The sequence below is a fragment of the Lissotriton helveticus genome, chromosome 7 (assembly GCF_964261635.1).
Source record: "Lissotriton helveticus chromosome 7, aLisHel1.1, whole genome shotgun sequence".
Classification (NCBI taxonomy): Eukaryota; Metazoa; Chordata; class Amphibia; order Caudata; family Salamandridae; genus Lissotriton; species Lissotriton helveticus.
Window position 1 is genome coordinate 609,008,873 of NC_136068.1, and position 27,438 is coordinate 609,036,310.

The 27,438-nt window shown below is 47.1% G+C and overlaps 1 protein-coding gene across 1 annotated transcript in view; it reads left to right on the forward strand.

Annotated features, from left to right (window-relative positions):
- The window catches only part of NOP16 (NOP16 nucleolar protein), a 35,500-nt gene extending 17,581 nt beyond the window's left edge, over positions 1-17,919 (forward strand). The window contains exons 2-5 of the mRNA XM_078652816.1: positions 7,363-7,471; positions 9,442-9,511; positions 10,154-10,260; positions 17,286-17,919. Of these exons, the coding sequence (XP_078508942.1) occupies positions 7,363-7,471; positions 9,442-9,511; positions 10,154-10,260; positions 17,286-17,429 (430 nt within the window). The 3' untranslated portion in view covers positions 17,430-17,919. The remainder of the gene's footprint in view (positions 1-7,362; positions 7,472-9,441; positions 9,512-10,153; positions 10,261-17,285) is intronic.
- The last annotated feature ends 9,519 nt before the right edge of the window (positions 17,920-27,438 follow it).

Here is a 27,438-nt window from a genome sequence, read left to right on the forward strand (position 1 = left end):
GAAAGCGCCGCAAGGCGCAATGGCGGTAAGCAGGAATGTGGCATGCTTTCAGAAAAGGTTCCCGCTACGCAGAGGCCCGACCACGCTTTATGGGCAGTCTGTCGCAGGGGGCATGGCGCATGCGGCTCCTGCCGCAGCGCGCGCTGGTTCCTGGGCCCTGTGTTCCTCAATGGGCAGGCTGCGGAGAGGAAATGCGACGGCAGCAGAAAGAGTTCAAAGCGCCACAAGGCCCTATGGCGGTAAGCAGGAATGCGGCGTGCTTTCAGAAAAGGATCCCCTTGGTCTACGACATAAACCTTGGTGGTGCACCTTCATCCAAAGCATAATTTTTCTTTGAAAACATATTTAGGCTTGATCTTTCTTTCCCGAGGTTCTTCTGGGACAGATGGAACATAAGGAATTAGTTGCTCTGGCACGCAGTGCTTAGTTAGTTTATTGTTGGAGGATAACTGGCATGAATGGGTAGAAGTGCACATGATGACTTCAAGGACGAGACATCAGTTACCAAGGGCTTTACTGACTGTCTTCTGCCCAGGAGGTGTGGTGCTGATTGCATGATTTGGATCATGGTATCTCTGCTAAATTGGGGGCCTGGATATGAAGCATATGTCGATGAAACATCCTAAGTCCATGGCAGACTGCACAAAGACGAGGGATGGCACATAAAGCAGGCACATACATGACACAATAACAGGGGTTTGACCAGGGCCACTGGAATTGGCTGCAGCAGTATGGACTATATTATGCAGTAAGAAACATATTCACACTGTCTGGGGATGGGTTGCACCTCATTCGTACCCGTTTAACACCCAAACAACAATAAGCAGCAGAACGATGACCAGTGCACCTTTGCAAAGGGCCTTTCATCTGCGCAGCAACACATGTGGCTGTATTTTATAGTAATTTTTGAACCGTTTGAGCTCGAAGAACAAGTTACTTGTCTTCGGTAACGCCTTAACTGGTACAGACCTTATCTAGCTTAACATTTCTTACCTTAGAGTATTGCCTAGGTGTCAGACTGGGTACAGAAATTTTGTGGTAGCTGCTATGCTCTGGTGGAATGAGTACGCAAACCACCTCAGGGTTGCTTCTTGGCCAGTGCGTAACCAATCTTAATGCAGGGTACAATCCATCAGAAGATGGTTTGTTTCTGCACAGCCTTCCCTTTTTTTGGCCCCGACATATCCCACGAAGAGTTGACCATCCACCCAAAATGGTTTTGTGCTGTCGGGGTAGAATAACAATGCTATTTTTGCATCCAGCTGGAGGAGTCTCTCCTCTTTCTTCAAGGGATGAGGCGGAGAGTAAAAGGTAGCCAGAGTGATGGTCTGGCTTATATGGAATGGGGTAATCCCCTTCGGGAAGAAAAGGATGCTGTGGTCCGAAGGATGAGTTTGTCCAGAAAGAAAGAGATGTATGGAGGCTGAGATGACGATGCCTGCAGTTCACCGACCTTCCGGGCTGATGTAAATGCCACCAGAAAGGTCGTCTCGATGGTGAGAAGTCTAAGACGCAGGTATGAAGCGGCTCAAAGAGAGCTCACATTAGAAAGGTAAGGACGGAATTGCATTCCCATTGAGGCATAATGAAGGGAGCTGAAGGAAATAAGTGCTGCAAACCACAAAGGCAGGGTATGCTCAGACGTGAGTCCCTTGCTCACTTTGCCACTGGATTCAAGCAAGCCGGGCTGAAGACGGCTGTAATGCCAGAAACCGGTCCTCGGAAGCTTGTTTCCGGTTCAGGAAAGGCATGGCTTGGCAGTTCGGGCTGGACTGTTCCCATGAGGCACAGGGTCAGACTGATTTGCATATAGCCATGTCTGAACTGGGGTGGCAGAGTGGGATAAAGAACGGTGATGGATCAAACCCAGATCTTTTGACTGGGTGTGAGTGTTTGATTGGTTCAGATGCTCCGTCCATCACCACCCCCTTTTGTACCAAAGGAAATAAGTGCTGCAAACCACAAAGGAACCTACTTACAATAGGGGATTGAAAAAGGAAGGCTGATCTGGCAGCCGTAGGAAGGAGGAGATGGCAAATAAATAACCATTCAACGTGCTCAGTGCAGAGACCTCCTTTGCTAGGGTAAGGATAAACAAAAGAGTTTGGAAAAGGGGTGCAGTTAAGTGTCAACCGGTTTAAATATGCACAATGCCACAAACTTGCTTCAGAGCCCGTTTATACTGTCTTGATGGAGTGATGCCAAGATAACATTGCAGGCTTTGGAAGGAATGTCAAAAGCCGTCAACTGTCGCAGCTCAATCTCCACGCCTGAAGGCAGAGCATTGACTGGTTTGGATGGCGGACACTCTCCTGCGTCAGAGATCCTCCCGAAGGAGCAGCCTAATAAGAAGACTGATGGCCATGCTCAACAGCTCAGTATACCACACTGTCCAAGCCTGGGCCGGAGCCACAAGCATGGCTTTTGTCCGATCGTTCCTGATCTTCTTGGCAGGAGTGGTGTGGGCAGAAAGGCTTAGAGGAGGCTGGCACTCCACTTGAGATGTCTTCCAGTGAGAGCCGCCTTGGAAACTTCAGAGTTGAACAGCTGACATTGCGCTTCTTGGTGGTGGCGAACAGATCTAACCAAGGCTCTCCCCTGTTGCTGAAAGAAACCTTTCACCATCTCCGGTTGGAGATGCCATTTGTAATCCGCTTGGCACCTTCTGCTGAGTTCATCTGCTCTGGCGTTCAGAGCCCCAGTGAGGTGTTGAGCCTACTTGGAAATGCCCTGAGGTTCCAGCCATGTCCAGAGACTGTGGGCTTCTTGACAGAGTCCACAACCCCACCCTGTTTGTTGCAGTAACACTTGGCGGTGGTGTTCTTGAACACCTGCACTAGCCTTTCCTTGATGAAGGGTAGAAAGACTTTCAATGCTAGTTAGATCGCTCTGAGCTCCAACAAGTTGATGTGGAGTCTAGATTCCACCGCAGACCAGAGGCCTCTGATATTTACCTCTCTCAGATGGTCACACCAGCCCAGAAGCGAAGCTTCTATTACTGCTGTCAGATCTGGTTGGGGAAAGGAGAGGGGTCTGCTGTTGACCCAATCAAGGTTTTTTAGCCACCACTGCAGATCTTTTGCAGTGCCCTCCAAGATCTTAATGTCGAGAGATTCCCCTGATGCTGCTCCAACTGAAATTCAGGCCCCACTGGAGTCTGCATATGTCACAAGCAGGAGGCCAAGCAGCCTCAGTCAGTCTCACTGAAATCTAGGATAGGGTCTGAAACATCGATCGGGGATGACTGGTACCCCTGATCTCAGCAGATGAGCCGCTACTACCGCCATCACCTTGATGCACACCTGAGGAGCACTAGTAAGGCCAAATGGGAGCACAGTGAACTGAAAATGCTTGTGACCTACCATGAACTGTAGAACTGTGTGCAGGCAAGACTGGAATGTGCAAGTATGCATCTAGCAAGTCCTACGCTACCATTCAGTCTCCCGGGTCGAGGGCAGACAGAACATGATCGAGTACAAGCCTTTTTAATTTCTCCTTTTTCAGTAAGAAATTGAGACGGCGCAGGTCTAGGATAGGATGAAAGCCTCCGTCATTCTTGGGCACTAGAAAGTAGTGGGAATAACAACAATGACCTACTTCTGATGCCGGCACAGCCTCTATGGCTCCCTTGGCCAAGAGTGACACCACTTACTGGCGGAGTAAGGAGATGTGGTCCTCTATCAGCCTTTCGCAAGAGGGTGGCATAAGTGGATGAGTAATCATGAAGGGGAGGGAGTAGCCCATTGGAGAATCTGGAGAACCCAGCGGTCAGATGTTATAGATCTCCAGTGGTGCAATTGATGACCTATTCCGCCTCCCACTGAATGCCCATGATGTTTGGAGAGCAAACTAAAGAGGCTTGGGTGGGGTGAGGAGGGGGGGTGGATTGGTCTGACCTTTGGCTACCTGGCCCATGAGGTCTATGGGTACTGCATCCTCTGCCACGCACAGGCCATGGGTGGTGGGCAGGTAGAGATTCACCTGGAAGACCTCAAAAGAAGTGAAAGGTGGACTGGGCTTGGCAAGGGGCCATGGAAAAGCCCAAGGACCTGGCTATATTTCTGCTGTCATTGAAGTGCTCTGGTGCTGAGTTCGACTTGTCTCCGAAAAGATGGGAATCATCAAAGGGCATGTCCATGAGAAAATCCTGAAAAGCCAGTAGTCCTCAACCAGGTGTAGTGCTTAAGGGCCACCTACTGTGAAACTGCTCTGCCTGGTGAGTCTGTCGTATCCAGCCCACAGCATAAAGGTGAACTTGGCGGCATTCCTCCCATCAACAGTAGCTTGGGAGAGTATGGCTTGGGCCTCCTCTAAAACCATAGACCGCACCTGCACAACACAGTCCCAATCCGGTGGAATGGTAGGGAATGCGCCAGGATTTACTCTGGAAGTGGAGGCTTGGACCACCAAGCACTCTGGGGTAGGATGCTGGCAGAGGAAGTTGGGGTCCCCTGGGGCGGGGCAATTGTCTTATTCTCAGGAGCTCCTGTGCAGGGTTTGGGCCAGGCCCCGAGTAGGACGTCCATGAGGGCTTTGTTAAATGAGAGAATCTGTTCGGATGTGGTCACCCCCGGTTCAAGCACCTCAGTCAAGACGTTTGTCTAGTCCTAGTCCATAGGAATAAGGCACAGGAATGCCTCCAGTTGGTACCAGAGTCTGCATCGGGTTATGCCCATCGGGCTCCGTGTGGGAGTCGGGGGTGAGAGTGGGACCGGACAAGGACATCAGCAGTGGAACCGTCGCAGGGGAAGGTTGAGGTGTTTCGACTTTCATCGATCTAGATCTATCCTTTGATCCAAGAGGCTTGACTGGCGCCAGGTGTGAGCCTGCTGGCAGAAAACCAATAGGAACCCTTCCCAAACCTTTGGGCCCGAGGGTGTGCCAGCCTGGTCGGGCCACTCCTATATGAGGTGCATGGCCTCATAAAAATCAGAGTTGGGCAAGGTAGCTCCGGCTCCAGAAAACTCCTGGAAGCGCAGAGGTGGTACTGGCGCAGTCTCGACTGCAGAGTCCGGCTTCAAATGCAGGCATTTCCTTGTATCTTTGGATGACTCAAATGGCTGGGGCAAAGTCGAAGACCTCTTTGACTTCTTTTTCTTCTTATGTTTGTGGGACTTACCCAAACACCCTGATTACTTTGACTGCGATAACAAGCGCTTGGAATGGCTCCACAACTGATCCCGGGACCTTCAAGGCCATGGGTGCAGGACCCGGCAATCTATGCAAGGCTTGGTGTTGTGGAGCACTGGAGACACCGCAGGCAGAGTAGGTGTGGATCCCTCACAGACATTTTCAGTGGACAGGTGTTACAGGGCTTGAAACCAGCCTTCCTCTCAGACATCCCTGCCCCACCAGGAGACATTGTCTCAGAAAAAACATTAATCAAAAGGAGACTGGAGGTAGCTCTTCTCCGAATCTGCGCTGACTGGCGCAGAAAGGAAAGAACTAATATCCGCGCGTTGGTCTAGTGTCTATATAGGCACCGCGCACGTCACTTCCGACACCACATGGAGCCGAATTACACCACGTACCAGCATGCAGGTATACTGCTCACGAAAAATTTCCAGATCCAGTCTGATGCTTGTGGAATATTCTGAGGTAAGGAATCTGCAGCTAGAAGCCTTTATCAGATGCAAAAAATCTTTTTTTGTTAGAATCTGCAGATTATGCAGCAGTTGGTGGATTATGTGGCAAACGCAGCAGGTCCATATGTGGACAATAAAAGGTTTTAGGGCCTTTCTGTTTTCGATCTGTAACTTGTTTTTATGATTCTTACTTTGCTATTATTAAATTCATATTCATTATTAAAGTAAAGAACTATACATTGAAATTATAAAGTGTTCTCTACTGTGCTGTAATGATTCTTAGTCTAAGCCTAAACTGTTAGCCCCTACTGGTTACCATATTCCTAGACATGGCTCTTATACTAGCACTAGCCAAGAGCTGAATTGCAATGGCATGCAAGTCTGCAGTGGGGCCTATTGTGGAAACTTGGCTGAGAGATGTCACCATGAGCGCCAGAGTGGAAGACGCTAAGGAGGTGAGACAACGCGGGAGAGGGGTTGGCCTAACGGCTAAGGCGCTCGACCTCGGACCTGGGGAACTTGGTTCGAGTCTCGGTAACGACGCCAAAAACCCCCTGTGATTCTGGGCAAATCACTTAATCTCCCCGTGCCTAAAAAAAAAAAAAAATGAAAAAAATGTGTCCTCATGTAACGTAACTGGTGCTATGTAAAGCGCTCTGATAACTGATTCGGTTCGGTTCAAGTTCGCGCTATATAAAACTCTAAAAAAAAAACGCCTAGTAGCTGGATTGTAGATGGAGGTGTTGGAGGCCTGGGAACATCCTGGGTGTGAAGAGAGGACAAAAACTGATGACCAGAATGGCCCTGGCGATGGGCACCTGCACAGTGACCCGGGAGATAGGGAAGCAGCGAGTCCACATTAGGAGACACTTGCCTCTTAATCCCTATGATAATATGCCCCCTCAGCTATCCATCTCACTGACTGTTCATACTCTCCCCTCTGAAGTGGTGACAGAACATACTCTCCCCTCTGAAGTGGTGACATAACCCATGCACTTTGTAGCATTTTTGACCGGCTGGTATCTTCCTGGCCCCCATCCTCTGATGCTACTCACTACTGGCCGCTTACATGCACTCTGAAACAGTTAGTTTTGGTTTTTCTTTTAGTTTGTTTCTGTGTTTTCCCCATCTCTTCTTCCTGAACCAAGGCATTATAGACCACAGGGACCTAGCAGATTGTGCGAACATGGGCTGGACTGGCGGGGGAACATGCTTCAGGGGAGAACCTAAAGAGTGGATTCATGTTGAGTTTGGTTGTGGGCTTTCAGAACCTCCTGGGGATGACCCTAGTATGTGTTGGACACTTATGCGCTTGTTCTGACACAGTCCTGAGATGCACGCTTCCTGAGGTAATGTCCTGAATTTTGAATGTTTGTTATTTCAAATTGTTGCAGTGACTTCCTCTCATGCCCCAGCAAAGGAAACTTTGCTTCTTCTTGTTCTCAGTTCCAAGAGCAAGAAAGGCTATGTTCATTGGGAAGCGGATGGCTAAAGGTGTTTCTGTTTTTTCAACTACTCTGTTTTGTGCAGGGACTGGGTTGGCAATCCCAGGTTAGTGAGTCCATCCAACTGCAGATGCCAGCTAGCCACTCCTTGTTCCCAGTCAGACTTGAGCTTGCAGTTTCTTTGCATTCTGCCAAAACTCGGGCCAAAGATCTGCCCTCTCCATTGCTACACATTTCCACTGTCTGGAGAGGGAAAGTATTTATCAGATGCTCCTATTGCCTTGCCATACAAGTGACTGAAGCTAAGCACCTTCCCTTTTATTTGTACGCAGTGAACAGATCCGCAATGCCTGGGATGACACAAAATCTGTGGGTCGTAATTTGGCAGAAATGGGCTTGGCTGTAGATCCAAACCAGACACAGTCCACCAGAAAAGGAAAGGTATGTAGCCATTTTTTTGTGTATCCGTTTTGGTGGGCCGAAATGAGCACGGGTACAAGGCATAAACTTTGTGGACAGTGGGGGTGGCAAATAGAATAGACTTCAGATGTCTTATGTGCCACAGTGTTGTGTCTTAATCCTCTGATTTATTGTGGGCTCGTTGCAGACCTGTCCGACTGTCTATTCTGCCAATAACAGGGGCTCCCAAGAGATGGGGAGCCAGGCAGCTTTGTGGTAAGTTAACTCCAGAGATGTTAAATTAGGTGAGGTAGGAATAGGAGACCGAGGGACTCTTGTATATGGACATTCGGGCAGACAATACCGGCGATTGGGATAAAGTACTTGATAACAGAAATGGGAGCTCTCCCAACTGTAGGGAGACAAGGAGATGAATTGATAAGAACCTAGATTGGGAGCAATACCTGTACCGACTAAGAAGAACTGAGGAGCTTGCAAAGTATGCAGAAGGGCTGGACGATCTGCTTTTGCTGGACACATGTAATAAAATAGGATGGCTAAATAAATTGAAAGAACTGGCCTTTAATTTGGGTCTAAGAGAGGCATGGGAGTCGCAATCTCCGCCACCCAAAGCTGTTATTAAAAAACTTTACTGGGACTGGGTACAGAGTAAGGCCACGAGGGCTATGAATGTGGGTTCTCTTACTGACCAATTTTTGTTAACCAAGTGTGTGAAGAAATTGGAACCCTTTCTAGACCTGATAACTAAACCGTTGGATCGAGCGCTGTACCTAAAATTGCGTTATGGGACGCTCCCGGTGCACGATTTCACGGCGAGATGGTCGAATTCTGATGCCCTCTTGCGTACATGCCCTGGTTGCGCGGCCCCAAAGGAATCGGTGGCTCATCTGTTTTTCGCATGTCCAGCCTACAAAGGGGCGCGGAAATTCTGGTTGAAACCCGTCTGTAGGGAACTAGGGTTGAGGTGCCACAGCCAGGCACTTCGTGTCCTCTCTACAGATTCTTCATCTGCCATTATGATCTGTGGGGTGGCCAAATTTCTGGGAAATGCATGGTTGATACGCTCCCGTTTACTAAAATCGCGCCTGGGGGGCCCTATAGGCTGATCTGAACTTGATGTGTAATAACTTATCGAAGGAGATTCCCTTGTTTTTTATGTATTTTATAATCTTTTATTGGTAATCTGGAATTGTATATGTATATGTATTCTTTTATGGTGATAAATTGCCGAATAAAGATATTACAACAGAACCTAGATTGGGAGCAATACCTGTACAGGAAATAAGTTGCAAACCCTGTACTACGAAGACTTGAATACAACACATTTCACTTAATCAGGATCCCTCGCTGATGATTATGATTCATTATTATTATGATTATAGTTTAGATGGCTAGCCGTATGACTTGACACACAACTCCCTTATTTGCAAGGATAATCCATGGCTTAATTCTTACTTTTGCTGGAGGGCCTCGAGAACCAGCCACCTAGTGGCCTATGCACGGTCTCTTGCTCCCCACTTTGGGCTAAGGTTAAGCTGACTATGTACCCTTCGTCATAGTTTTTTAGAGGAGTTTTGCTATGATGTGGTAGAGAGGGAGTGATTTGTGGAAAGTGTGTTTAAAAAAGATGCTGTAGAGCAGTGGGTGGCAGTGCATGTGATGGAGAGTCCATAATCTAGGCTAGGGTTTCTGAATAATTTTTTAGACTTGTGCTTTCATAGATAAAGTTGTTTGCTCTTGTTAACTTTTTGTAAAATATACCTAGAAGTACAATATCTGCAGTAGTTCAAATTGTTACATAATAAATGTTACCAGATACATTTGCTCAACACCGCAAATCATTGAGTCTGCGTTTTAAGAAATTGAAATGTGGTATAAGGCACTGCTGTTTTGATGATGCCTTGTCTGTGTTGTTGTCTAAATATATTTTCCCAGCCTATAGTTCTTCAAGCCTCTGTTTACGAACAGTAATGTCTTTTCTATTAATGCAGATGTTGCAAATGGATGTGGACTTGAAACCAGGACAGAGTCAACTTGTCCGAAAGCCCTACGTTTTAAAAGGTCTGTGGCCTGTTTGGCACTTATACGTCTGCATTTATATTGTGCTTTAAGGATTCTTCCCAGAGGTCGCTGATCGGTGTCTTGAGTGCATGTGGGGGAGGAGGGGTGAAGGGGTGATATGCCATTTCTGTTTTTTTCCTCGCTCTCTGTTTCTGCTGACAAAGGATGTGGGGAAGGGGGCTGGTGGGATTGGTAGATTCCATTGCTGCTGTTTAATAGTGTAAAAGAGCAGGCTCAATTCCTAACCTAGTACACATGGTTTGCCAGACGCTCTGATGTTGAGGTCTGGGTGTGGACAAGCAGATCTTGTTCATTTGCACCCAAAGACTGTTCATGTTGATTCTGGGTGTGAAGAGGCCTGTGCCATTTTTGTTTTTAGTGTGCCACTCTATCACAGGCTTCGAATTCGGTCTGGGCGTAGGGGCAGAAGATGTTTTTTCATTGTGCCCTGAGGCTGCTGACCTTGAGGGCTCCTATGGGGAATGTCATTATCATCATTGTCACGGTGCATCTCCTTTCAGAAGCATCTAGTTTGTAGTGTCTGTGACATTCAATGGCATTGCTTTCTGTAGTCGGTCCAGGATCTTACATGTTTTTGACACATCTAATTTCTGCTTATATCCTCTTTGTTTGTTCATGCAGGTCTGCAGGAGGTGGCCAGTCTCCCTGAGAAGAGCTCCAAGGGAATCTCCTCGGACATGATAGAGTATGTGAAGCACATGATAGAGAACCACGGCCTGAATTACAAGGTTTGTGAAACACAGGCGCTCATGCGAGAAGAGGTACAAAAAAGTGCCACCGGCCTGTACTGAGTGGGACGTCAATACTGTAGAGCTCAGGGTGATCCTTTTATGTGAAATGTTGATGCTTCATAGACTGGGGATACCAAGGTGTAGTGCTTTAGGTCTAAACAGAAACAGATGCCGCCCAAACAACCATCTAGCCTATCTCCACCCAATAGAAGGGAGTCTTGAGTGAGCACAGCAGTTTCAGCACCTCCCATGCCATTTAGCCCTCAGCAGTTTTTTTCGCAATTAAATATAAATAATAAGTGCATGTCTCTGGTGAGGGCCATGGAGTGTAGCGATTGTTTTTTGCTGAGATTGATTCAGTAACTGTTTTGTGCATTCACTCATCACATATAAAAGTATTAAGGAGAGTAATCATTTTGATCAAATTATATATGCACAAGAAATCTGAACTTTGTGCCTGGACAAAAGTGATTGAGTATTAAATCAGCGAGGAGCCTATTGTCGAACAAGGTGAATTTGTATTTATATTGATATGTCTAATGGTGTGAATTCAGACAATGTTTTGTTAGAATCAGGCGTCCAAGCTTTATCTGAATGGTACGAGACCAATCTCTTGATATTATGCGCGAGCCAGCCGGGTGGGACTACTCTTAGTTTAAAGGCCAGGTATATGTACGATGGAGGGAGGCCAGCTCCGGCCTCCACTCTTATTCTGCTATCAACACAAAGTACTCTGTCAGTAACAGCTGTTAAATATGTGTCCGAACTGCAGGAGAGGACTCCATAAAGAAGTGGAGGGATAATGTACTGCATTTATTGCTCAAATGTATTGGCATTAAGTTTATTACCACCCTAACAATTCTCTGTGAGACAAATTAGCTCTGACCATGGTGTGGCATTCGCTGCTTTTCAATGCACATGCTGACATTTCTGGAGCATGGGTTCGCTGAGGACTTGCTTCTTATACCATAGGTAGACCTTTGTTTATCACAAGGGCCTGCTAAGGTGACGTGTGACAGGACAGTAGTAATGGCCCATATCTCTAGTTGTGCAAAAGTGTCTCTTGATAATAAAAACGAATTGAGCCTGCATGACAAGTACTGCAGCTCTTCATCCCCACTCTTCCGTCATAGAAGGGCTGCCCTTTAAGGAATGTGCCCCAAGTCCCCAGGCCTCCCTATTAGTGCCAATAAACAGAGCCTTGTGATTTGGCTTCACCCCTCTTCGAAAGAAAAATTCAGCACTGTCGTCATTACTGAAAAATAAAAAGTAGACTGGAACCTGCAGCTTCAGCATGCTGGGACTGGATTAAATAGAAAGAGTGTAGCCAACACAGATAAAGGCTTCTGAAACCTTACTAAGGTGGCTATGTCAGTAATTATAGCTGCAAAAAAAGGCCTATTTTTCCTGTCCTGAACTTTCTAATGAAATTTCTTTGCACAATAATGAAGTTCAAGCACCAACAACTGTACAATAACTAATTAGCATGTGTGTTCTATGAAAGGGATGATATAAAAAAAGATTTTTTGACAATGCAAGAGTAGAAATAAGTGCGTTTTAGGTCGAGACATGCTGTATATACTTTAGGAGATTACAGCCCGCACCACTGATTTTCGTTTGTTCATTTCAGTGTCATTTAAAAATCCTTGCTTCGAAGTGGTTATTTTTGCTATGTGTACCTCCATTTTTTTTGTTTGTTCCTTCCCATGGAGCAGGCCTCCATTACTTGTAGCATTCCACCTGTCCTATTTTAGTTAGTAGCTCAGGGAGTGCTTTTTCCTTGTTGTTCAAAGCGCTGTTTGAGTCAGAGGCTATGTTGTTGTCTCCTCCAAGCTTGGTGTCGCCCTCCTCCCCTGCTTACCTGCAGAGTTACTTATTTTTTATTATATTCGTAAATCACTTTATCACCCTGTGCCGTTCCTCATATCACCACCTCTCGCTCATCACTGCTTTCATTTTATTACATCTTAAACTTCCCCATGCTGTCCCACCACCTCTGCTGTCTGTTTGCCACGCTAAACCTCTCCTCCCCCGACCCTTCTTTAACCATTTTTGTAGTAAGTGCTCATGTTTCTGGGCTCCTACGGCCCTATAAATCTTTTCACACTTTTTTTTTTATCTTATTCTTTTTGGGGTGCTACAGCTGAAACTTCAGGTGCGTTGAAGCAGAGCGGCATCTTTGGTGCTTTGGACCGCCGAGCGCCATCCATCATGTACACAATAGACAGGTTTATGACATCTAGCTGCATTTGTTTTGGTCTGAAGGCAGCCCATGACCTATATAATAAGCCCATCCTGTTTTACTCGCACCCCATCGTATGTGTGAGAAGTTAGCCTGGCATATGAGTCCACTAGTTCTAGTGGGCACCTTGTACCAGTCTAATCCACCCTTATTGATGGTGGTTGTAAAGTCAACCTTATGGAAAGCTATCCTAGTGGTAGCATGAACCAGCAGTCTTCAGGCTAAGACTTCAGTAGGCGAGTTAAGCAAGTTGTTTTACCATATATAATCCCTTGAATACCAAATGAAAGGACACCACACAAGGTATATATCAAATATATATGTATTTAATCTAAACACAACCCCTCTGCACTCTTTATTAGGTCAGAGGAAAAAATACAATACAAGTCACACAGTTAATATACGGTAAGTTGCACAGTATACGTTATGCCCTAGGGGCCTCACAAACCATATACTAAGAAAGTGGTATAAGTACCATGCGAGAGTTAGAAAGCAGGCCTAGGGAATGTAGAATCGCTGGGGCTACACTAAGCAACCAAAGGTTAGGAAGTAGGAGACCCACGGGAGCCGCGTGCAGTGTCTAAACACAGGCGCGGGTTCCCATTGACTTTCTATGGAGTTCGTAAAAGTTTCAAAGTTACAGTTTAAGGACACTTCCGGATGGACCAGGACGGAACCCTTTTAGACTTAGACACTAGGAGGGCCAATACCCTCGAGACTACCAGAGTACTTGTGTTACCTCACCCACGGAAGCCGGTTGCATAGGTGTCTTTTGATGTCGGGTTTCGTCGTTTTCTATGGAGAGCTACAAAGAAGTGCTGTAGGCGACCAGAGGAAAAGTGTCCGGGTGGATCCAAGGGTGGATCGGAGATGTGAAAAACCTGAAAGCAGAGGGGACAGAGTCTGGGTCACTAGCCAGTGACCAGGAAGGAACCAGGCGATGTCGGGTGCTTTAAGGTGAAGAAGGTGAGTTTGTCTCTTCAGCCACGAGGTCCAGGAGGCATCGACGATGACCAGGAGCTGGATTCGAGCTGTCCCACGATGGATCTAGATGACTGCAGCGTCGGTATCCGGATTGGACCCAACAAGCCTTGGCAACCGCAACCCACTCAGGATGTCGAGATTGGCTCTGTTGCAGACCAGCAAGGTCTGTGGCGCTTCTCCTTTTTAGGGAAGCTGGAGCAACCAGGATCGCAAGTTAGATTCAAGATGGCGTCTTCAGGGGGCTCACTAGCCAACGGGCAAGGAACCGGGAAGACGCATCGAGCACAAATGTAAAGGCGGGGCCCACGGGACACTCGCGGAGTGTGGGGGCCTGAGCTTCGGTTCAAATGATGCTCGGGGCTGGGGCTTCTCGTACCCCAATGCACAACTTACTGAGTCTTCAGGAAAGGAGTGCAGGTAGCAAAATGCAGGATGTCAAAGATGTCCGGTCTCTTGTGTCTGCCACGGGTCTCAGCTTTGCTGTGGATGTGGATCGGGGTCAGAGAAGTCTGGAAGTCCAGTTCTTGTGTCGCAGAGTCTTTGGGTTCTGACGGGAGCCTTGAAACTGCAGACCGGTGAAGTTGCTGTTGGTGCCTGTTTGAACAGGTTGGTCACTCCTTGACCACAAGGCAGATGTCTTCTATCTTCTAGTCAGAATAGAATGTCGAAGGTCCAAGAGTTCTGTATCAAAGTTTCGTTCCAGAATAATCTAAAGTCCTGGGGACACAGCTCCTATACTTATACTAAGGATGGGGGCTGGATTACCTGACTAGGTCCTTCCTATGGGTGGACCTGAGAAGGGGGTGGTTACACCCCTTTCCCTTTGTCAAGTTTCGCACCAGAGCTGGAGTGCCCCAGCAACTGGTTTGAACCGGGCTATGCATGGAGCACCTTGTGTGCCCCAGGCAGTGTCTAGATGCATTCACTGAATGCAGCCCTCCCTGCCCCAATACACAAAACCCCTGTCTGGGGAGGTGCTGGCACCGTCCTGGACAAGAAACCTATTGTCCAGGCCGCCCTTGCTGGAGTTTCCCCAGCAACAGCAGGTCAGACTTGTGCCTGTGGCAGCAGCATCCATTTTGTAACTTTAACCGGGTAAAGCAGTAACTTACATGTCTTTTACCTCTAGAAGGGTGGAATGCTACCCCCGCTGCCAGAATTGGCGGGGGGGGGGGGTAGTTTTCCAAAGTGTTTGACACCTTACACGACATGTTTTGATAAAGCCAAACCAAAGTTGGCATTAACCGCGAGGATTATAATGCACTTAAGAGTATATGGTATGGCTATGTCATACAACAGCTATAAGGAGATGGTTCCGAAAGCTGCAGAGGGGCTCAGCTCATGCTAGGGCACCGTCTCACATAGAACCAAGCACTCTGCCTCCAGGATTGTCGAGGCCTACCACAGGAGAGGCCTATAGGTGTATATGTGTCTATATATAAAGGTAGATATAGGTATACTATACCTAAGTAAGGGGTGATTACACCACCTTAACAAGGCTGTGTGAACAGACCTGTGGTGTCAGTTTGGAAGGCAAACCAGGGGTGGCACAATACATGCTGCAGCACCTGGTAGGCCTAGGGTACACCTATGCCCTGGGTACCTATGGTACACTATACAGGGGCTCACAAGAGTGACCCAGTAACCAATCTGGTATGTACCTAAAGTACATAGAGTCCATTTTATAGAGAAAGCAGATAGTCTGAGGCCCTGAATAGCAGGGTCGCAGGCCAACTAAGTCGAAAACCAGCAAACCACCAGGAAAAAAGTTGGGGTAACCATATAGTCAGATATTTACCTTCCTACAGTACGTCCCTGGGTGCTCAGAACAGCACTCACTGCAGTGTGTTGTGTATCCACATGTGCATCTTCAGGACCTCTGTTAAAAGATAGTCTCTTGTTACTTTCACTATTTTATAATCTGAGCCTTTCTATCTCCTGCTAATCCTCACCCTTCCCTGTGCCCCCTCTTTCCATTCCTCTTGTGCACTCTGGCTTTCTCCTCCATCACCTACCTTATCTCTGTCGTTCTCCACTTCTGTATCTATTTGAAGAATGACAGACCGAGATCTCATTAGCCCTCATTACTCTATCAGAGGATTGCACACGAGAAGGGTTCAAACATTTCCGCTGATCATGTGTACCTTCTGGCTATTGGTAACTCAATTATTCAATCTTTGAAAATAAAGTGATACCATTTGCTGTAGTTGTGTGATACAGTGCTGAGACAAGCAAAGTTAAGTTTCTGTGAGTGTTTCTCTGCTTGTTCGTGCCCCAAAGAATTAAAATGGTTCTGTATTGCCTGGCTGCTCAGTCGTATACATGTGTGCTTCAAAAGCTTATCAAGCATTCGGTCAGTCATGGGCATTGCATGCCGTTTACGCCATTTTTTAGTAAATGGGAAGATTATAAAGAATCTTACATCATAAAATACTTGTTCGTTAAGAATTACTTTTGAAAGGCAAATGTAGGAACTTTTGCTGTCCAAAGATTTGTCAGCTAAGTACATTGAGACATTTCTTATGAGTACAATTTGATATTACATTTTCTGGCTCTTGTCTCCCGAGACCTGGGGGGGGGGGAAATTATTTAACACCTGCCCTTTGCTTCTAACCAGGAGTTTCTGTGAACTTTGCACAGGTACCAGTGTCCACAAGTACACTTGTTCTCCGTATGTGCCCATGTACTTATTTTTTTAATATAGGTTTATAGCGCTCTTTACGAGAATGGGCAGGGCCAATGCAGAGGGCACTGGCAGCATTTACCTTACCCCCACATGCCCCACTCCTGCGTATTTGTCCCCCTGCCTGTTTCTTCTGTCCCAACACCATCTCTCCCTTCGGTCCGTGTTTCTTTTCCCCTCCCTGGAGTAAAAAAACAAAACCAACATTGCACCCTCCATCCCTTTATTCACAATCACCTATCCCCGCCCCATGTTACCCACCCTATTGCCAGAGCCAGTAATCACTCGCTCACAGGCGCGACCTATTGGCATGCTTGTTCTTATGTAGCTAGATGAAATTTGTGTTGACTGTGGCTTTGGTGCTAATGCTGGGCGGGTCCAGAACCACCAGAAGCACAAACAATCTTCTGCTGAAGCCTCGAAGATTCCGGAAGGAAAAAACTTACAAACGCTCCTTCTCTGGAATGGCACCTAGGATCTGGAACTCACTCCCTCCTGAAACCAGGCTCATCTCCTCCACTCTTCTTTTTAAGAAAGAAGTAAAAACTATCCTCATGGCTAAATTCACTTGAACTACTACTTTTGATCTTTTAAGACTCTGCGTCGATCTGTACTACTTGTTTGATCCCTTTGCACATGTGTATTACTTGTATTATCGACCTACCTGATTGTCCATGCTCCCTCTTATTTGTACTACTTGCATTGATGTCCTACCTTCCTAACTATGCTCCCTCGTGTACCCACCCTACCACTCACTTACCCCTTGCCTTTGTAAAGCGCTCTGTTATGTGCAAAGATCTTGTTCGCGCTATATAAAACTTTCTAAATAAATAAATAAATAAATAAAATGGCTCTCCACTGTCTGCCTATGTCAGTTGCACATGCTGTTTCTGTGTTGCCCTTCACTCGCGCAGGGGCTTTGACTGTTTTAGACCTCCAGTAGGACTCTTCACTTATGTTCTACAGCCTTGACTGAGGGAATTGAGAGAACTAATCTGATATTTTTATGTTTCAATCTATGTGCATTAAAAAACAACGTGACTGTGTCCATAGTGTTAAAGGACGCTGTAGACACAGGGAAGAAGTATCTAAACATTGCCTCTTTTCCTGCAGGCGATGGCCAGGGACGAGAAGAACTATTACCAGGACACTCCAAAGCAGATCAAGAGGAAGATTGATATGTATCAACGCTATCACCCCATTGAGTGCAATGCTCTGATTGCCTCTGTGCAGGAGAACAAAATGGACTTGCAGTGACTGACGTCTTCTTGCCACCAAGCGTACCTCTACAGGAACTCCTCAAGCCATTATAGAGGGAGAACCCCAGCTGGGCACATCTGGATACTGGTGGGAAATTGGAAGCACTACAGTTGGCTTCCTGTAAAACTACAGATCTGATGTTGCACCCCATTCAATGCAGCCAAGTGATAGTGCGATGTGCCTTTCGCTCTTCTGACATCTAATGACTGCAAACTACCCTTAGTCCTTCCGTCTCCTTTCAGATCTCTTGGACAAGGAGGTTGGGACTTCATCAAAATGGTCTGGAGTGGAGATGCCTTTGTCAGATTGTCTTTTTATGCAGACCCGAAGCACATTTCTGCTTCAGTACATTAAAAACTGTGCATGGGTATTGTTCGCAGATTTCTCCAGTGTCCCGGTGGTTGTGCTGAACAGGTTTAACATACTACCTTGCTCTGTGAGCAAAATGTCTCAATTATGTAACAAAGTAAACTTCTGACGCAATCTATTCTATTTGTCACCCACTTTCCCTCCTTTGAGGAGAGTGCAGTGTTTTTTCTTACGTAAGCTTTAGGTTTTCTTTTGTTTTTCGTTTACACTTCTACCAATAAATTTCTCATACCTAGCTGACCTCCTTCTCACTGCACCTTCCAGTATAGCGGGCATTTAATTAGGCTCTGCAAAAAAAAAAGATAATCTAATGTGAAATTTAGTGTGGAGTTTTGCAGGGTTAATTGCTGCTTTTTATGTCCTTAATGTTTTGGAGAAGCCTAACATATTGAACTGCAGTGCAAAAAGATTTTGGTGTAGATGCTTAAGACCATTGTTTAAATATTGGATTTGGCAATGTATAGCACCGTGGGCAATTGCAAAGCAGTGACGGGATTCTACGGCCACCACATTGTATTTTTCCCCCCTTCCTTTACCAGCCTTATATCACTCTTTCCTCTACCTGCCTCTTCCCCTGTAGGTTTCTTGTAATTGGGCACCAAGATCAATGTCCTATGAGGATGGTTGCCTGCTCACAAGTCACAATAGAGAAATAGTTATTCAGGTGCTTGAAGCTAATTTGTAGATCAGAAATGCGACCGTGCTGAACTCTTAAGTGTATATGCATTAGTAGATTAGGCTCCGTGAACTGAGGGATGGGTACAGCAACACAGAGCTTTGTCCACTTGCTTCTTGGGATACACCCCGAAGGACAACAATATAGCACATGTGCTAAAACGGCTGAAAAATCAGTTGGGATTACTGCTATATATAAAGGAACAAAAAGGAGAGCAAGGGTTATGTTCACCGAGGTGAACGGGGAGTACTCCTGTACCCCTGGGTGTATCTGTAGAAACAAAAAAGGAGTACCACCGGCGAGAAATCACAGATTCCTATTGGAGTGGCAGGTTAGACAAAAGGCAAGAGTTCTCCTTTTGTTAAAAACCCCTCACTCCTCACCTAGTGATGACATGCTTCATCATCGGGGTCCACCCTGATGACCTAGCGTCATCAGGGTGTGCTACAACACCTGATGACAGTGGAGCAGGTTGTGAGTGAAGGTGCGTGAAAAAGGGAAAAAGTAAGTGTGTTAAAAATTGTCCTGGTTTGAACTTGAGGAAAATAACATTTTTATTAGCAAGCAACTGGACAATGTTAAAATCGTGGCGAGATAAAGTGAGGGCAACAATGAGCCCGTGTATCTCTGTATGTGTCTGGTCTACATGTTTCAACCATGAAGGTTATGATTAACCCGGTTTTCTTCAGGACCACAAAACCAGGAGAGTGGACGGTCTACGTCCCCTAAAAGACGCACCCAATCCTACTCTCTGGAACCACTGAATGGCAAAAGTGTGCCCGTGGTATCAGCTAGCACCTCCGTGGGTGAGCTTAAAAAATCAAAAATACCTGTAAAGGAAGATGAAGACAATTGTCAGATATTGGACATTGTACATGCCTGTTACGTAGTGCAGTGCTTCAATATTGTGCCTGCATGCTATCACTCCCAATGAGACTGTGAATTGTCTTGTGACACCAATCAATGTGGCGCAACAGGGGTAATATTCAACTCAAACCATAGTTCGTGGAAGGATGTGAATGTGTATGGCCATTGGAGGGCGGTGGATATTAACCGCAACTTGCACACTTTATAATTAAGTGCTGTGTGTTCATATATATCTACACAACTACCGCGCATCTCAGCAATTTTGGTGGCGTGGTACTATCTCGCATACCGACTAGTGTGTACGAGGTCATATCAATTTGATGATGCATGCACTGCCATGCTAGTTTGCTAAACACAAAACAAACACACTAACAATACAGAAAACAAACCTAGACTAAGGCTCACTCTCAATGGAGCGATTGTGGACTTCATAGGGCAGTGGAGGTTACCCTTGCATTGAAACGTATTCTGAAAAAGAAAGTATTTCCAGAAAAGACGTTAGTGCGAGGGAGACCGGCTTTGAATGCTCAGAGGCGTGTCCAGGAGGCGCGCCACGGTGCTCAATGAGTTTGTTATGCCCTTGTGTTGTGGGCATGGCTGGCTGTTTTTTTTTTACACAGTTTAACTGCGAGGTCTCTGGCCGGTAACCTACTTCCGTCCTCAGCCCCGTTAGTATTGAGCCGGGCGTCCGAGGTAAGAGTTATTGCCAGCGCGCTTCCGTGATGGGCGGGGTTTTGGTCCCGATCACGTGTGCAGTTGCCAAGAGCTGGGGAAAGCCACAGTTACGGAGTTACGGTGGCTGTACTGGGACAAAGTGGAATTCACCAGTATGAGTTCGATCCCCGGTCTGGGTGCCAGGAAGGAGTGAATTAAGAATAGGAAACGGAGATAGTTGTAAATGTCTGACGTGAATTAAATTAAGTGATAAGGAAATACTAAATAAAACAGATGTCAGTACATATAATAATGTCTTGGAGACATCTAACAGGCACAGTAGGAATATTCGAAATGTGACCAGATGTGGTCAGACAAGGGAGGGAAGGCCAGAGTCGGAATGGGAGAGTACATTCTCAGAACTTTATGAATTGGAGGTGCATATGTAACAATGGCATGATATCTGAGTACTCTTAAAGACTGCTATAGAGGACATACTGATGGGCACTTGGAGGGACTGTTGGTATTCCAAATAGGGATTAGTAATACTTCATACTAATGATGGAGATCATCATATAACTTTTGTTTCTATTGGGCGTTTGATGGACTGCCCTGTGGGGGGGGGCCATATGTTGGGGTATTGGTACTGGAGAGGAATATAATGGTTTCATTTTAGTACTGATGCCCACGGGATATTATCATTAAGGCCTGTTATATGGGTAGATAATCTGTAGACCCAACGTTGTTCTTTTTCATACAAAAGTTGTTGCGAGTTTGGTCCTGTTGGAATCTGTTCAATGACGGTCCACCTCATGTCATTGGGAGTGTGGTTTACATCTAGAAAGTGATCCGTCAGTTTTGTTGCATTTTTCTTGCAGCGTATGGTGCTGCGGTGCTCACAGATACGCTGCTTGACTTTCCTGGTAGTCATGCCGATATAGGCCTTCCCGCATGTGCATGTTATCATATATACGACATTTGTACTGTTACAGTTCGTATGTTTACGCTGTTCCCATATTTTTCCTTCTTCTAAGTTCAATGTCTTTGTATTCTCCGTCAGGTGGCACACACTACAGTCCCCGCATTTGAAGTGTCCTGTGACTGGTGGCAGATTCCACAGTTCTGTGACGCTAGGGTTCAGATTGGTGGGTTTGGTTTTTGGTCTAGTGTTGACTAGGCTGTCTTTTATGCTTGGTGCCTTTTTGTAGGAGAAGAGCGGTTTGTCCCATTTTAGCACGCCTGTGTTCAATATTGACCAATGTTTGTTGATGCTTTTACTCACTTTGTTGGATATAGTATTGTATGTCGTGACACAAGTGAGGGGAACTGGGTCATTGTGTGCCAATTTGTCTTCTAGGAGCGCATCTCTAGGTTGATTCCTGGCTCTTTTTTGGCATTTCTCAATTATCTTGTTAGGGTATCCTCGCTGTTTTAGTTTGCAAGTGAGGTCCTGTGCTTGTGCTTTGTAGTCCGATAGTTTGCTGCAATTCCGCCGTAGTCTTAGATATTGCCCGTAGGGCAGGTTTTCTCTGAGTGGGCGAGGATGAAAACTTTCGTATCTGAGCAAATTGTTCTTGGCTGTCGGCTTGAAATGTGTTTTGGTTATCAATCCATTCTCCTCCTTAGAAATTTCTATATCAAGGAAGATCATGTGTTGTCCATCGTAACTGTGGGTAAATCTGAGGTGTGGATCGCAGGTGTTGATCCATATGATAATCTTTAAGTATTTCTTCGGGTCCTTGCCAGATTGCAATGACGTCATCAATGTACTGGCGCCAGAACTTGATATGCTCAATGTAGGGATTCTCCTCTGTCAGGATATAATTTTGTTCAAAATCATGGACATATAGTCCGGCTACACTTGGAGCAAAGACGCTGCCCATGGATGTGCCACCTATTTGGAGGTACAGTGAACCCTCATATTCGAAATAGTTTCTTTTTAGTGCTAGAGTGGCACATTGTAAAATAAATGGTTTTGGCGTTTGGTGCTCCCAGTTGTTCTTATCCAAGATGGTTTGAAGGACATTCAGGGTGGCATCTTGCGGTATGCTAGTATACAGACTCTCTATGTCAAAGCTGAGTAGGATGGTTTCATCGTCTACTCTGTCATTCAGGAGAGTCAGCAGGTTTTTTGTGTCTTTTAGATATGTGGGTGTTGATTGCACGATGGGTTTTTGAAAAAAGTCGCAAAACCTTGACAGTGGTTCTAACAATGAGCCAATTCCTGAGACGATGGGTCTCCCCGGAGGGGGGATTTTCCCTTTGTGCATTTTAGGCACTGTGTAGAAATATGGGATTTTTCCTTCCGTTTTACTTGGGTAGTCTGCTTCCCGCCAGTGGCCTCTGTCATCTCTACAAGTTGTAGGATTTCCGCTCTTAGATCTTCTGTGGGGTCTCTTGGTAGGGGTTGGTAATTTCTGATGTCGCCTAGTAATCTTCTACATTCAGTGTTGTAGTCAGTCTTGTTCATAACGACCAGGCCTCCTCCTTTGTCTGCTGGTTTTATTATGACAGAGTTGTCATTCTTCAGGTTCATGATGGCATCCTGCTCTTCCCTGCTACTGTTTTGGAATTGCTTGGTTTCTCTCATTTGTTCGATATCATTGAACACTGCTTGTTCAAATGTGTGGATTTCCACAGGAATAGTATGAGGTGGTGGTATGAACTTGGACTTGATTTTTAGTCCTGTTTCGTTAGGTGTCTCCTCTGTCTCATTACTTGGGTGTTTTTCAAAGAAGGCTTTGAGTTTAAGTTTCCGGAAGAAATTCGCCAGTTCGCAGTGAAGTTTGAATTTGTCTAAGCGTGTCGTAGGTACGAAGCCTAGGCCTTTATTTAGCACTTTGGTTTCTGTCTCAGTAAGATTTTTAGAGGAGAGATTGGTCACTAGTTCCTCGTGTTGCTGGGACCCGCTTTGCTCGTTCCTGCTCTGCTTCTGGTGTTGTTGCCCACTGGGTCCTCTTCCTCCCATTGCACATTGTTCCGTTTTTTTTCCGGCCCCTTCCGCGCCTGCCTCTGTTTAGAAAAGGAGGGCGGTATTGGTTGGGTTGGAGGAATTGGGGTTGGAATGGTGGTTGCCATCCATACATGGGGAATGGTTGGTCTGCCATAAATGGTGTAGGGAATGGAGGCTGGCTGTATTGTGGCCATTGGTAGTGTCCTCTAAATCCACCTCTTTGTCTTGGTCTTTGGTTGCCATTTCCAGATCCCCCGCTGTTGTTGGAACTGTTGGAAGTATTGCTAGATGCATCCGAGTCGGGATCCGGTCCTGGTGTGGCTTTGTAATCCGCATCCGAATAGGGATATGCCTTCACAAAGGAGAAGCGTTTCAGGTCCTTCTGAAATTTTAATACCTTTTGCTGTGTGAGGTTGTCCCTATACTCGTTCATCTCTTTGTTGAGGTCATCGAGTTTCTTTTTATATCCCGTGATGCTTGTTTTTATTTGTGCTTCCGTTATTTGTATTTCAATCTGTATTTTTTCGGAGAGGCGTAGGGCTGTTTTGAGGATGAGCATGATCCAGTCATGCGTGCAGTGCCATGCTATGCGTGCCCAGTCTCTTCTAAACTCCTGATCGTCTAGAAAAATGCGTGGAGCATTGGAAACCAGCAATCCTTTGGGTGCCATCTGATTCGTCACATATTCCTTGAGTATAGTGCCATGCAAAATGGTTCTAATTCTGTTCCGTTTCATCTCTGTTAATTTATCCCAATCTGATGTCTGGGAAATTGTGCTGCTTATGTTTGCATCCGCAAAAACCGCTAGATTGCCCATGATCGAGTCAATTTCCTCTGTCGAGTAAGTTAAGCCTTGGGTGTCTGCCATGATCAATTAGTGTGTCCCGTATTTTATGCAAGCAGTCAGATGGACAGTGCTGCTGGGTATTTACTCTCACAGCTGTGCGCTGCCAGGGCATAAAGGAACAAAAAGGAGAGCAAGGGTTATGTTCACCGAGGTGAACGGGGAGTACTCCTGTACCCCTGGGTGTATCTGTAGAAACAAACAAGCATTGAAAATGCAATAGGTCTCGCAATAGAATAGTTCGAAATTTTTCGTTTTGCAAATGGAAGAGTGGTGTTGCGTGGATGAGTGGTGTTGCGTGGATGAGTGGTGTTGCGTGGATGAGTGGTGTTGCGTGGATGAGTGGTGTTGCGTGGATGAGTGGTGTTGCGTGGGTGAGTGGCGTTGCGTGGGTGAGTGGCGTTGCGTGGGTGAGTGGCGTTGCGTGGGTGAGTGGCGTTGCGTGGGTGAGTGGTGTTGCGTGTGTGAGTGGCGTTGCGTGTGTGAGTGGCGTTGCGTGTGTGAGTGGCGTTGCGCGTGTGAGTGGCGTAGCGTGGATGAGTGGGGTTGGAATGCAATAGGTCTCGCATTAGAAAAGTTGTAGTTATTGGTCTTGTAAATGACATAATTTATTTATTTTTGCGATGTTAAAATTGCTATATTGATGGCTTTGTCATTTACAATGCCAATAGTTATAACGTTTGCAAATGTGACACCTATAGCATTTGGAATGCAACATGTTTTGTATTTACGTGACTTATATGGCAGCTCTGGTCGTTATGCTACATCTCTAGATAGTTTTATCTTCCGCAAATGTGACACCTATTGTAACACAATATGTGTTGTGAGGGTGAGGTGTTGAGGGTGAGGTGTTGAGGGTGAGGGGTTGAGGGTGAGTGAGGGTGAGGGGTTGAGGGTGAGGCGTTGAGGGTGAGTGAGGGTGAGGCTGAGGTGTTGAGGGTGAGTGAGGGTGAGGAGTTGAGTGAGGGTGAGGGGTTGAGGGTGAGTGAGGGTGAGTGAGGGAGGGTGAGTGAGGGTGAGGCTGAGGGGTTGAGGGTAAGTGAGGGTGAGTGAGGGGTTGAGGGTGAACGGTTGAGGGTGAGTGAGGGTGAGGTGTTGAGGGTGAGGGGTTGAGAGTGAGTGAGGGTGAGGCGTTGAGGGTGAGTGAGGGTGAGTGAGGGTGAGTGAGGGTGAGTGTGGGTGAGTGTGGGTGAGGGGTTGAGGGTGAGTGAGGGGTTGAGGGTGAGTGAGGGTGAGTGAGGGTGATTGAGGGTAAGGGGTTGAGGGTGAGTGAGGGGGTGAGGGTGAGTGTGGGTGCGTGTGGGTGAGGGTGAGGGAGTGTGAGTGAGGGTGAGGGAGTGTGAGTGAGGGTGGGGGTGAGGGAGTGTGAGTGAGGGTGAGGGGTTGAGGGTGGTTGAGGGGTTGAGGGTGGTTGAGGGGTTGAGGGTGGTTGAGGGGTTGAGGGTGGTTGAGGGGTTGAGGGTGGGTGAGGGGTTGAGGGTGGGTGAGGGGTTGAGGGTGAGAGGGTGAAGGTGAGGGTGAGTGAGGGTGAGTGAGGGTGAGTGAGGGTGAGGGGTTGAGGGTGAGTGAGGGGGGGTGAGGGGTGACTGAGGGTGAGTGAGGTGTTGAGGGTGAGGGGGAGGCTGAGGGGATGAGGGTGAGTGAGGGTGAGTGAGGGAGGGTGAGGGGTTGAGGGTGAGGGTGATTGAGGGTGAGGGGTTGAGGGTGGGTGAGGGTGAGTGAGGGTGATTGAGGGAGGGTGAGGGGTTGAGGGTGACTGAGGGTGAGGGTGAGTGAGGTGTTGAGGGTGAGGGGTTGAGGGTGAGTGAGGGGGAGGCTGAGGGGGTGAGGGGTTGAGGGTGAGTGAGGGGGAGGCTGAGGGGATGAGGGTGAGGGTGAGGGAGGGTGAGGGTGAGTGAGGGTGAGGGTGAGGGTGAGTGAGGGTTAGGGGTTGAGGGTGAGTGAGGGTGAGTGAGGGCGAGGGTGAGTGAGGGTGAGGGGTTGAGGGTGAGAGAGTGAGGGTGAGTGAGGGGTCGAGGGTGAACGGTTGAGGGTGAGTGAGGGTGAGGTGTTGAGGGTGAGTGAGTGTGAGTGTGAGGGGTTGAGGGTGAGTGAGGTTGAGGGTGAGGGTGAGGCTGAGGCGTTGAGGGTGAGTGAGGGTGAGGGTGAGTGAGGGGTTGAGGGTGAACGGTTGAGGGGGAGTGAGGGTGAGGTTGAGTGAGGGTGAGGGGTTGAGAGTGAGTGAGGGTGAGGCGTTGAGGGTGAGTGAGGGTGAGTGTGGGTGAGGGGGAGTGAGGGTGAGGGTGCCACTGGTGAACGATCACAGACACCCAAGGATAGGCTTCCTTCCGTGATAATTATTGAAAATATGATAAAGTCTCCTCAAATTTAAAAAAAGTGCACTTATTTAACATAGAAGCTTTGACACCAATAGGCACAGCACCCTAGAGAAACGGTGAATCGGATAATTAAGGGCAAGTAAAGAAGTGGGAATCAGCCTGGGTGTCAAAGGATCAGGCACTCAAACACTAAGAGTAGCAATTGGCAGGAAAATCCAGTAATACCTTCAACATATCCTCAGAAGTGCCAAGCCAGCTTAAAGCTCACCAGCAGAATACATATACCCCCAGTTGCTCAACAATTCGATCAGAGAGTACCCATGCAACACCAACAACCCGTTTGCGGAGAACCCGCCACTTTAAACATGCGTTCGAAAATAAGATGCGTATCTCTTGAGGGCACGGATGGATGAGAGACGAGAGGAACGTGTTGTTGACTATAAATAATTGCATTCGGAGAACAACCAGCCCTGAACAGCAGCAGTACTGTGGGTCACGGTGAAAGAGAGATGTCGGTCACGTGGCTCTTCCGGGAAGCGGGCTGGCGGGCTCCCCTGGGCATCACCGCAGGGCACCTCTGACTAAAACTCCAATCCCTTGTTTAACAGCCCTGTCGGATCGCAATCTGACAGCCAGGACGCGCAACTAGCAAAAACACACAAAGAAAAAAAAAGAAGTTTACAAGGACCGTACAACGTGTTTTACTTTCAACAAAAACACAAGGAGTCAGGCTGCAGTGCCTACTCGAATGATTTAATAACCAGACGGCACATAAATGGCAAACCTCACAGAAAGTGAATTTTCCCCAAAAAGAAATGTATTTCACAACGTTAAACGAGTAAGCGGATGGGCGCTTGAGTCCACGCTCAGTCACTCGGATTACATAATCAAATGAAGGTACTACGGCCGCAGGCCAGACAGCGGAGGTAAAAGTTTTGTCCGCGGGCACTAGGAGTGCAATGGTTCATACGGAAAACTGGCATGCAGTACCATAAAGCAGAGTGCCTACTTGCATTTGAGAAGTGCTGGAAAACAGCGGAGCGCGTAGGATTCAGATAAACATAGGCACAGCTACCATTGTTTTGAAGTCACAACAAACAAGCCAGAGATAAGAATGTACACAGGCTGATAACAAGCTTCTGTGATCTGCGACACGGCGGGCAGGGGAGGGGGCGGACGGGGAGAGGGGAGAGGTGCGACACGGCAGGCAGGGGAGGAGAGTAGGAGGAGGAGGGGGGAGGAGAGTAGGGGAGGCACGGCCTAGCGGCCGTGCGCTTGAAAGTAAATAAACCAGCTTCTGTGATCTGCGACACGGCGGGCAGGGG